General features: G+C 44.9%; 1 protein-coding gene across 4 annotated transcripts in view; it reads left to right on the top strand.

The window, feature by feature from the left end:
* LOC137429644 (kalirin) overlaps window positions 1-13060 on the top strand; it is a 429755-nt gene that overhangs the window by 177751 nt on the left and 238944 nt on the right. For all 4 annotated transcript variants that reach the window (XM_068119740.2, XM_068119741.2, XM_078779669.1 and 1 more), the window contains exons 13-14: window positions 1053-1225; window positions 11699-11873. In XM_068119740.2, the coding sequence (XP_067975841.2) occupies window positions 1053-1225; window positions 11699-11873 (348 nt within the window). The remainder of the gene's footprint in view (window positions 1-1052; window positions 1226-11698; window positions 11874-13060) is intronic.

The raw sequence follows: 13060 nt of genomic DNA on the forward strand, positions 1-13060 counted from the left end.
ATGTAAATATTTCATGATATTTGTTATGTAATATCACCTTTATCTGTCAATATTGTTGAAATGAAGATCAAATAGCTGTATGTTGAAATATGTTGAAAAAGTCAAAACTTCACATGGGGTGTACTTACTTTTTCACGTGACTGTATAATGGTGAACAACCACTGACATCATTATTCTATCTATCACACAAATGCATGTTAAAAATCAGTTTTGAATTGAATCTGCTAATTGCATCACCACTGAGTTTCAGCTGTTTCTAACACCCATGAACTAATATTACGTCTTCATCTAAAGTGCTGAACTCATGAACTTTTTCTGGTGGCCATCCACACTCAAATCAAGCCATCAAAACTTTTCAGTAATTATTTTAGTTTTAGTTTTTCTAATGACATTATTTTGTCTATGATGTGTGTGTGTGTGTGTGTGTGTGTGTGTGTGTGTGTGTGTGTGTGTGTGTGTGTGTGTGTGTGTGTGTGTGTGTGTGTGTGTCTACTCCATAACTCCAAAACCATGATACCTAGCGGCCTAACACTTTGCATGCATACTAAGTGAACTCCAAAGGAGTGCCAAAATGAAAACTGGGTATTTGGATAAATTTAAACACCCCTTTTGAAGATAATGAATGGTATGCTCGTCATCAAAAAGACAAAAAGCCTTACCATGATGGCGGCATGCCATCTTTGTCAGCTCGTTGTCACTTTGCAGGAGCCATCAATTTGTTTTGGCCTGCTCAACAATGCTTGATTTGGAAGAGGCCGCCATGGTTTTTCCATGATAAAGTGCTCCAATTTGGTGGTTGGAGGAGGGATGAAGGCGGATTGGGAGGTGGGAGGCAGGAAAAGAGGCGGAAGGACGGAACCGGCGTTGTCGTACCTTCGTTAGTGTTAAATATATGGTGAATTTGGTGGTTTTGTACTTAGGTTTATATTCAGTTTTACATGGCACCACCCTTTTTGGTACCACTCTGCAACTGTTACCTGTGGTTTCATGCTCCGCTGATACAGCTGGCTACAGCATCCTGCATATACCTGTATCTTCATGTTTGTGCACAGGTATGGAGCTGGCTGCAGGAAATGCATAACGAAGAGATTGATGGGATTTGTGAGACTTGCAGAATTGAAGACTTGCAGGAGCTCATGACAGACTGCAGTCGGCGTCGGCAAGAAGCTCTGGAGATTATCTCCAAAGTGATTGGTGATGGAGAAGGCCTAATGCAACAATTACGGTGTGAGGGGTTTCATGGAGGAGAACGGGAAAAGGGAGTTGAGAGAGGAAACAATATTTGAGTTGTGAAAGATGGAGGCCCTTCCATGCATGGGATGATCAATAAATGATCAATAAGTCAAGGCAAATGATCATTATGTTTTTTAAGTCGCACTTTTTTATTGAGAATCAAAATCTCAAAGTGCTTTACAAAGAAGGAAGAGGTAAGGAAAACAGCATTTAAGAAAACTTAATAATATGACTGGATCGGATTTTCAGAGGTTAGGTTATGCAAATTATACAAGGCAGAGAGTTCTACAGTTGAGCATATTTGAAGAACACTCAATTGCTCAAATTCTTCACTCTCATATGAAGAACTACCTGGAAATTCCTGTTGTTAGACCTTGCTTTGATGCAGAGGACTGTAAGGTGTGATTAGGCCAGGAACATCAGCAGAAACCAATTTATCCATCTATTACAATTTGACAAAAAATAATGTGAAACATCTGTCGTCCTTTATTACCTTGTTTCGTGTCTGACAGCGTTGTGCAAAGGTAGCGCGCTTACCTTTGAGCTGTCTTGCCTGGGTTTAATTCCCAAACTGACTATAAACTGACAGATCGACGCTTTGAAGGCAGATTGTATGTTAAGCCGGTTGTCATATCCACTAGCATTAATTCGTAGGAGTTAAAGATCCCACAGAGCCCTTCGATGAAGAGTATGGCAATTCCGAAATTCCTGCTATAGTCTTCAAGGGGCACTGCATCAACGGCACAGTTGTGCTTCCAGCTGTAATGCAAACTTAACCTTTACTTTTTTGAGTGTAACAGCTTTACGTAACTTATATTTACTGATAAGGGGCTGATGGTTATCATCTTAGAATCCAGAATTTCTTTGTGTCTTCATCGTGTAAACTGTAGCTGTCTTCGCTCGCAGAGTTTTTGTTTTTATTCCCAAAGCCTTATTTGATCTTTTCTACCCCGCGAATTCACCCCAGATCCACTTTTTTGAAATACCAACTTCTTTCCTGGAAGTCCTTGCAGTGTCCATGTGTTTTATATCTCTCCCACCTCCCTCCATGCCCTCTCCCTCCCACGTCGATCTTTCGTCTTGCTCACCAAATCTATTCATTCCAAAAAAAATATATAATACCATCTCTTACAGTTCCTCCTTTCTACATTCCCTAAACTATCCAGAACTCCACCCCTCCTCCAGTGTCCTCAAACGTATTTTTGACTCGAAGGTCTCAAACTCATTTTGCAAAAAATGTTTGTTTCCCATGAATCGTACACTTTTCAAAATCCAATCTCACCCCTCCCCTCCAAATCCTCCCCATCACCCATCCCTTTCAAATCTCCCACCTTGCCCCTTCCCTCCCCTCCATCCTAAACTCCCCCCACACCCCTCCCCTCCGAGACTCTCCCTCGCTCCTCCCCTCCTAGACTCCCCTCTCACCCCTCCTCCTCAAAGCATCCTCCCTGCTTCTTCCCCCTTCCAACTTTCACCTTCATCTCCCCCAACCTTCTGCCTCGCTCTTCCCCCTCCTCAAATAACACCTCACTGTGCCTCACCCAATCTCCATCAAACCTTTTGTCCGCCCCATTCTTCCCTTTCTCCAAGCTATTCTGAAATCTCTGACACACCTTCAACAGCTCTCCCTACCTCTTCCTCCTCTTCCACATCTTACCGTACCGCTCCCCCCCCCCCCCCCCCGTTCTGTATCTGATGCTCCCCCTTCCTCTTCTTTAACAGTATGGACCACAAACATCTGGGGCCTTCGCTCAAACTTTACTGATCTCTCCATACAGGTTGCTTCTGACAAACCAGACGTGATCTGCTTAACATAAACTTTCCTCCTTCATGATGTCTCCGATTCCTTGGTATCTCTCCCAGGTTACTCCCTCCTCCGGTGTGATAGACCTGAGCCTCGTCCTGGAGGTGGGGTTGCTATCTTTATAAAAAACTCTCTTCCTCACTCGCCCTCCACTGCCCTCTCTCCACCTCACCCCCAGGAATACCTTTGGCTACGGCTTCCCCTTCGCTCCCACCTTTTGTTCATATGTGTGTTGTACCGTCCACCAAACAGCGATGACTCCATCTACATCTCACTGTCTGATAATATGGACCAACTTCTATCTACCCATCCCAACTCTCTCTTCCTCATATGTGGTGATTTCAATTGTCACCATGCCAGTTGGCTGGGTGTGGGTACCTCTCTCACCAGCCATGGCTCTTCAGCAAAGGACTTCTGCGACTCACTGGGACTGACACAATCTGTCAATTTCCCGACCCGGATCTCAGTCAACGGAGCATCTTCTCTTCTGGATTTGGTTATGACAAACTTCCCTGAAAATGTCTGCTGCTCTTCTTCTGCTCCAATCGGCTCATCTGATCATGTGCTTGTCAAAGTGGACATCTCTCTGACCATTCTCAGAGAGCCTCCTCAGCGTCGGCGAGTCTGGCATTTCACTCAGGCCAACTGGCACGGTCTTCAAGCAGCCATCAATCATCTGGACTGGTCTCCCATCTCTACCGCCTCTGACATCAACCCATCCTGGGAATTCTTTCAAAGTAAATTGCTCTCTCTCATGCACAGATTTATCCCATCTCGTCTTCAGTTGTCATACCCTTCCTCCCGTCCATGGTACACGGAATATTGTGGTGAGGCTGTTGCCATGAAACAACTTGCTTTCGTCTCCTGGAAAGCAAATCCAACGGAAGGAAATCTCATTTCCTTTCACAAAGCCCGAAACAAGTGTGTGTCCACCCTCAGGAGAGCCAGGAAACAATATCTCACCGTTCTCAAGACCGAACTCTCTTATCTGTCTCCCTCTTCCAAATCCTGGTGGCGTCTGGTCAAATCTGTTTCTGGTGTTTGTTCCCCCTCCATCCCCTCCCTCACCTCAAACGGCTTAACGGCTGACTCCGCACGTGAAAAAGCTGAATGCCTCAACTCTGTGTTTGTCTCTAAATCTTGTGTCCCAAACCCATCCCTCTCTGTACCCACCGTACCCAGTCGTACCCAGCTGCTCCTGGACTCTGTGTCCTTTCCTCCTGACAAGGTGGAAAAGTTTCTGTCAACCCTCGACTCTGATTCTGCAACTGGTCCTGACGGCATCAGCCCACGGGTCCTAAAATCATGTGCTTCCGCTCTTTCACTCCCTCTTTCTGTTCTCTTCACCCTCTCTTTTGCTCAAGGTCATCTGCCATCTGCTTGGAAATCAGCCAACATCACCGCTTTGCACAAAAAAGGTGCAAAAACAGATCCCAGCAACTACAGACCAATCAGCCTTCTCCCAATTATCAGCAAAGTCATGGAATCCATCATTGCTTCAGATATGAAATCTTTCCTCTTCTCCAATGGCTTGATCTCTGATCATCAATTTGGTTTCAGACCTGGTCACTCTACTCTGGACATGCTGCTTCTGCTTTCTCAACAATGGATGGAGGTCCTCAACGCCAAACAGGAAATTAGAGCTGTCTCCCTTGACATTTCACGTGCCTCCGATACGGTCTGGCACCCTGCTCTGCTCACCAAACTGTCCTCCTTTGGTATCCATGGAAATCTCCACGCATGGCTGGCGGACTTTCTCTCTGGTCGTAGTCAACGTGTGGCCCTGAATGGGTTTCTCTCATCTCCTCTTCCTGTTCAGGCTGGAGTTCCCCAAGGTAGTGTTCTGGGCCCTGGGCTTTTTCTGGTCTTCATCAATGATCTCCCTGACTCTCTTGAAAATCCTCTCTATCTCTTTGCTGACGACTCTACTCTCTGTCACTCCATTCCTCATCCCTCAGATCGGCAGTCTGCAGCCTCCTCACTCTCTGCAGACCTGGACAAAATCACAGACTGGGCAAACAAATGGAACATGTCTTTCAATCCTGATAAATCTCACACTCTTACGATGTCTCTCCGAAAAGACCGACTGGAAAACCCTCCCATCCACTTTCTGAATAATCCTCTCCAAGAAGTTCTGTCACTCAAGCTTTTGGGTCTCACTATTTGCCATGATCTTTCCTGGGAAAACCACATTTCAAATCTGGCCTCCAAAGCCAGTCGCCGACTGGGCATCCTCCGTCGTGCGAAGTCCTTCCTTGGCACACCTGAGCTCCTCACCACATACAAGGCTTTCATCCACAGCTCTATGGAATACTGCTCTCCCCTCTGGTCTGGTGCTCCTGCCTCACACCTAGCCCGTCTTCACGCTGTTGAAACCAAAGCGGTCAGAATCATTGGAATCTCCCGCGATGAAGCTAACTCCAAGGGCCTTTCACTCACTCACCGCAGGCAGGTTGGTGGTCTTTCCGTCTTCTACCGACTCCTCTCTGGCCTTGCCCCCCCAGCCCTCTCTGGGCTCTGTCCCCCAAATATTCCTACAGGTCGCACAAGATCTGCTTGCAACCTTCTTATGGTTAAACTGCCAAAATCAAGACTTTCTGCTCACCTTCACTCTTTCATTCCTCTTTTCTCCCGCCTCTGGAACAAACTCCCTCACTCTCTTCAATCCCACTGCACCCTCCAGGTCTTTAAAACAGCTGTTCACCACCATCTCTTATCCTCCCCCATCCAAAACCTTGATCTTTTCTACCCCCACTAATTTCGGTCCCCTTGTGTTTTATACCTCTCCCCCCCCGCCCTCCCCCTCCCATGCCTCCTGCCCCCAAGCCCTCTCCCTCCCACACTTCTCCCTGCTCTCAAATGTTGTGGTTGTGTGCTTCCCCTTCTCTCCCCATCTTGTCTTCCGCTCCCTCTTTTTGTGTGTTTTGTTTGTCTGGTTGATTTGTTTGTGAAATAAATGTTAGCTCTTTCACGAGCCTCGATTCAGTATACAAAAAAAAAAGAAAAAAAAAAAAAGCCTTTGTTTGCTGTCATATTTTATATAGTGTGGGAGTCTTTCAGAAATAAACCGGATTACACAAGACTCGCTTATTTACCTTGCGGAGTACTTGATCTCCAACCTATATGCGAGTCGATTCATTTTTCCATTGAGTGAAAATTTATGGCTAAAAGTGCGGACAAAGTGTTTCTTGAATGCCCATTAGATTAATGCCTGAGCTTGTGGCATGGAAGCATTGAGTAATTCCGCGGCACACACTTGGGAAATTACCGTGCAGTGGAGCGAGTGTTGTAGAAATACAAATATAAAAAGGCTTCTCCTTGGCCCTGGCTTGGAATCTTGATTGAAAGTGCAAAACCCTTCATGGCACGATGTGCTGTTAGTCCGCTCGGCATCCATCATCCCAAGCTAGAGAGAAGTACACCGTAAACTCATCGATGTGTAACCGCATGCACTTTGTTGAAATGTAATTGTCTCCATTTTATGTGACCGTGTCTTTATGAATCAAACCGTCAGATGGATTAGCTTTTCTTTAAACCTCGTGGTTGATTGCAGTCATGAGTAATGTGGTTGGTTTGTGGCGCTCTTAATACACTCATAAACAACTTATTTTTCTATTTTTGCCTGAAAAGACACCTAGCCCTATTACAGGTGGCATTATGACATTAGCACGGACTGGAGAAACAGGTACAAAGTTTGATTTTCCATCGTAGGTGCTGCCTTAATGTTTGGCCTTTTAAAGGGACTAGCAACGGTACCCGCCCCATGGGCGGGGCTTCAATTGGGAGGCCCAAATGAAAAGGCAAAATATCAGAAATTGAAGGCTTTTTTATTTTAACCAATTTATATAAACATCCGTTAAATCATAACACATGCAAATCATCAAAATCTAAACAGCATTTGTAGAATTTCAATAAAAGCCACATCACTGTTCATATCGGTCAATATTATTCCATCGTGTTTGGAAAAATTGGAAAATTGGAAAAATTGGGAAAAAATTGGAAAAACAATATAGCCTATCTTACTCCAGGGGGTCCCAGGATTACCCACCCAAAATTTTGTTGCGATCGTTCAGCCGTTTTTGCGGTACCTGGGAACAGACGGACGGACAGACATTTGGTGAATTTATAGTAAGATGCCTCAGATTATGTTGTCAAATATCCCATATGGAATAAAGGACTGTCTGATTAGTCCAATACCATTAATTTAAGGCGTTGGTCTAAATGTAATAAATGTAACCACACCTCTTCCCACCAGCCACCCATTGGCCTTTAAAAGGAAAGTGGTGTGTGTCATTTCACCCAAACGGAGAAATTTTATTTGCTCTCCTGAAAAATTCCATTGAATCCTACTATTAATTTGCAATTGGTCACTGGCTTTTGACACAATACAATTTTTATTAAAGAGCCTTGCAATCAAACAGCTACATATATCGAACAAACGGCTTTAGATGGCGCACCATACCGCCATGACAACAACAATAACATGCATTTTAAAGGCCATTTTCCCTGCAAGAGCGGGGGTTAGCCTTGCGGTCCCCATGACAATCTTCTCCATTTTGCCCTATTTTCTGCATCTCTCCTTGTTAACCCCCTTGCCCGCATTTCTTCTTCCACCATCTTTAGCCAAGTCTTTCTCGGTCTTCCCCGTCCTCTACTTCCTTCTACATTCATTTCCATCACTCTTCTCAACCAGTCACTTTCATCCTTCCTCAACACATGACCAAACCATCTCAACCTGTTCCTCTTCACAGCATTAATCACAGGCTCTATTCCCATCATCTTTCACAATTCATCATTTGTCTTCCTCTCTCTCAACGATACTCCACACATCCATCGAACCATTCGCATTTCCACCCTTTCCAACCTTCGTTGCTGCTCTACATTCATTACCCATGTCTCGCTCCCATAAATCATAACACTTCTCACACATGAGCATACACCTTTCCCTTCAGCTTCAACGACTCTCCCCTCCTCATCAGCACGCCACTAAGTTCCCGAAACCTCTTCAATGCACATCTCACTCGAGCAACCGTTGCCGTGTCTGATCCACCTTCTCCATTCAGCATGTCTCCGAGGTAGCAAAATGTTTTCACACCCTCCAGCTTCACGCCGTCTCCAAGATCCAACTCAACATTTCCTCCATCTGCAGCTCCCTCTGTGCACACCTTACATTTGAATGTAGCTGCCACACTGGATAATGACCCTCTCAGACCACTACATTTTTGATGAACCCACTCAGCGCACATTATACATTGAATGGAGTTCACTCCGACACCCTTCCTACACACAGCACAGGGCCACTTCCCAGTTCTTTCCACCTCACCACATGCTTTACCACTTGCCATCACCTTCGTCTTTCTGATATTCACCTTCAGACTTTTTGTCTCCATACATTCCTTCCACTTGTTCATCTTTTCCTTCAGTCCATCCATACTTTCCGCAATCAACACCAGATCATCTGCATACAACAACTCCCACGGTAAACCCTCCTTTACGTTCTGAGCCAGCACCTCCATCACAGCTACAAATAGTAGTGGACTTAGTACCGACCCCTGATGCACTCCCACCTTCACCTCAAACTCACCACTGTTCCCGTCCTTCGTCCTTACAGCTGTGCACGCTCTTTTGTACATTGCCATCACGACTCTGATCAACCATTCCTCCACTCCTAACTTCCTCATTGCCCATGTCAATACTTCGTGTGGAACCCTATCGAATGCTTTCTCCAGATCAACAAACCCAAGAAACAACTTCTTCCTCTTCTCCATGTACTTCTCCTGCAACTGCCTCACAATGAAAAGCGCATCTGTCGTTCCTCTTCCTGGCATAAATCCAAACTGCATTTCGTCGATCTTCACTTTCTTCCTTATCCTCCTCTCCAACACCCTTTCCAATACCTTCATTCCATGCTCCAATAACTTTATCGCTCGGTACAAGCCACACTCCAGAGGGTCACCTTTCCCCTTGTATGGAGGGACGAGGGTACTCTGTTCCCAATCCACTTGAATGTGGCCTTCTTTCACCACCAGATTACAGATCTCTGTCATTCTCTTCACACCCCAACTTCCTCCTGCCTTCAACATATCTCCCACAACTCCCGTCGGCCCTCCCGCTTTTCTACTCTTCATTGCTTTTATCGCTTCCTCAACTTCCTTCTCAGTTATCTTCTCTGCCGGTCCTAAAACTGGGTTACTCTCTATGTTGCCATCCCATTCATTCTCTGTATTCAACAGCATTTCCATTTATCTTTTCCATCTTCCTTTAATTCCATCTGGGTCCACAACGATTTGTCCCACTTCATCCTTCAAGCAACTCACCCCCATCACATCACACCTCTCTTTCGCTATCTGCTTTGCAATCCTGAATACTACTCTCTGACCCTCTTCCGAATCCAAGCGTTCTCCGAACATTTTCCTACATGCCTCCTGCGCCTTTGCTACCTCTTTCTTTGCAGCCTCCCTGGCTGCCTTATAACTTTCATGCTCTGCTGTTTCTGCTCCCGTACCCTTCGCCTTCTGCCACTCCTTGAACTTCTTCCTCTTCTCGTCAATCCTCTTTCCAACTTCATGACCATACCGCCATTAGAGCAATTAAATTGCATCGGATGTGGCAATAAATGGGAATTGTTGCTCCCAGCTTGCTAGCGCGATGACAGAAGATGCCATTTGCATTTTTTCCAGCTCCATCCCTAACCCGTTTAGAATCCCATGTGGGCATTGCCAACTTGCTAGTTTCACATAAAACTAGAAAGCATCTTTAAATAAATAACCCCCCACCCCCCTTCCCGTTCCTCCTCCCCCCAAGCCTTCTCCCTCCCACAGATCTCCCGATGTCCCTGTTCTACACTGTTGTGCTTTTGTCCTTCCCTCTCTCTCCCCATCTTGTCTCCCACTCCCTTTATCTTATGTTGTATGTGTCAGTTTGTCTTTTTGTGATTAATGTAAGCTCTTACACGAGCCTCGATCTTGTATACAAAAAAATTAAAAAAATGCAAAGGCCATCCACATCCGCTTTGTGGCCAAATTAAATTTAACGAAAACAATAGCGGAAAAAAAATTAAGTAAATTTTATTATATTATTCTCTCCATATTCTCAAAATAAAGGTTTGTTGCAAATTGGGTGGATGGGCAATAAGGCCTATTTCTACTCACTGCTACTTTGCTCTGACATTTTGACCCAATTTTTATTATTATTTTCTCCATATCTTTATTATAATAGAGCAAACGTATATGGTTCGCTATGTATGTATGTTTATATGCGACGAAAACGTCTTCTTCTTCTTCTTCAAATAAAATTACCACCCTCTTAATCAACCCTCTCAATTGCGTTAAGACTGCTGAGACCCCTCAGACCTTTGATGACCTTTTAATTCCCCCAAGACTCTTCAGACCACCAAGACCCAAAAAGCCCCTGAAGACCCCACAGACCCAAAATACACTGAAGACCCTTAAGACCCAAAAGCCCCTGAAGACACCAAAGACCCAAAAGACCCTGAAGACCCAAAACACCCCGAAGACCCAAAACGCCCCGAAGACCCAAAACGCCCCAAAGACCCAAAACGCCCCGAAGACCTAAAACGCCCCGAAGACCCAAAACGCCCGAAGACCCAAAACGCCCCGAAGACCCAAAACACCCCAAAGACCCAAAAGACCCAAAAGACCAAAAATACCCCGAAGACCCAAAAGACCCCGAAGACCAAAAAAGCCCCTGAAGACCCCACAGACCCAAAAGACACTGAAGACCCAAAAGCCCCTGAAGACACCAAAGACCCAAAAGACCTTGAAGACTCAAAACACCTCAAAGACCCAAAATACCCCTAAAGGCCCAGAGGATCCAGAAGACACACATGGCCCTGAAGACCCAAAACACCATGAAGACCCAAAAGACACCAAAATGGTCAAAGATGCCTACCCCTCTGAAACGACGTGTGGTGAGGCGTGCGGAGCTCACCGAGTCACGCTGGTTCTCATAATAAAGGTTTGTTTAAAATTTGATGACAAAAGCTCAAATGGTTAAAAGGTTATGCTCTGGACAGACACACACTTATTGGGTAATGTAACCACGATTCTAGGTTCTGGCCAAAGAGTTACATCTCTCAATGGTCTTTTTCTTCTTTCATATATGCAGCACATAGCTGTGAGTAGCATCATTTTGCTGGGGATACAACTGTGGTGCCCCCTGTAGGTTAGAGCAGGAATTACAAATTAGTTCAGGGTGGCAGTGATGCCTCGCAGGCTTTTTGCAAAGGACATCGTGGGATCTTTATCATCCACCAACTAATACCAGTAGATGGATGCCCAGTTTAATGTCCATCTAAGAGACTGCACACACATTGATGAATCACTCTTCCTGTGAAACACCAGGATGACAGTTTATAGTTGGATCGAGATTCAAACCCAGACTATACAACACAGAGGCGAGTGTGCAATTGTCTAGGGCTAGTAGGCCATCCTGTCGGCCCGTGTTTCTATTGTGATTTTGCGCTTCACATAATAATTAACTGTCCAAATGTTAATAACCTGTTGGATTATCAGATGATATTTATGTTGTTAATTCAATCACCCAAAAGTTGGCGTTTTGGGAATTCCGGATCCTATGCAAGCCGGTAGTGGAAGTAGAGGAGAGAGCGTCGTTAACATGCCATCAATTGCCTTTCTGCAGTGAGGGATCGTCCAGGAGTGGTCGGCCACCCCATGGTAGTTCCCTGGTCTACCTGCAGGATGTCATGCAGCGTTTATCTGAGGATCGTGGGCGCGTGGATCAGATCTTCCATGAACGAGCGACGCGCCTCGAGCTGCTACTCCGCTTCCATTCATTCAAGCGCCAGGCATTGGAGGTAAAGCTCTAGATGTCATTGGTGCAGATTACCAACTTACATTTGCACATGACAACTTTGTGGTGCACCGACCCCACATTGATCATTGTTCAGCAACAATGAAAACCATATGGTAAAAGGCAATTAAGTTGCATGTGTGCTGCGCAATGTGGTACACCAGGGTGCAAAAGGTGAGAAGTGGCATACGTCAACCGTTTTAATTAACCTTTTAATCTCACAAAACAATCAAAGGATTTTTTTGTCATTTTGTTTGAAAAACACAATACAAGTTTTTATGACTTTTGTTATTCCGTTATTCCAGGTTTTACATGATCCGTTATTCCGTTGATCTGTTTTTCCATGATAAAGTTACATCAAAAATAAATGTTTCATTTTCCTTTTATTTTTTGAGAAGCATGCAATCGTTACTCCAGTGTCACATGTAATGCACCATATACTGTTATTGGAGGCCAATGTAATCAAAGCAGGTTACAACCGAAGAATGAAAAATTGAATTGTTTGGGATTGGACAACATAAATAACAAAGTTGATTCTCTCATGAATTCCTCTTGCTTAGTAACCTCTTCCGTTCCTGAAGAGGTGAGAGAAGATATGTTAATTGTTGTGTGGTTAGGGTGTATGTGCATGTCGGTGTGTGTATGTGTGGCGGTGTACACGTGCCAGAATGTGTGTGTGTGCCAGCGTCAGTCAGTCAGTCAGTCAGCACACATAGGGCAACTCTAATATTGCACCCTGGCTGGACAAAAGTGTAGTTTGACATACTTGTCGAACATAACCATAACATTTTAATGTCTATTGTCCTCACCCGCCCTCCCCACCCCCCTTCCCGACAAGGTCGGAGATGGGGGACAATAAAATGATCTCCGTCTGACCGACCGATCATCCACGTACTTTTGTGCACGCGATATTTAAAAAAATTGTTGAACATTTTGCTTTCATAACGCAGATATCTACACTTCATTGCATTATCTCAACCTGATTAGATCACGGCTGTGATTGGCTGAATTATGTTGCCAGGGCAGCCATTTCAGTAACTTGGCTTGTGTACTCGATATTTCAAAAACTTTCAAGATTTAGATTTCATAGTGCGTCAATCTGGTGCGTCCCAGACGCCCAAATCTCCCATTACCTTCCCGTGATTTATTTATCCCAGATGGGGAACCATGCTCTCAACGCCCCACCCTTGT

Source organism: Myxine glutinosa, chromosome 6, assembly GCF_964187855.1.
Source record: "Myxine glutinosa chromosome 6, kmMyxGlut1.1, whole genome shotgun sequence".
In the NCBI taxonomy this organism is placed as follows: Eukaryota; Metazoa; Chordata; class Myxini; order Myxiniformes; family Myxinidae; genus Myxine; species Myxine glutinosa.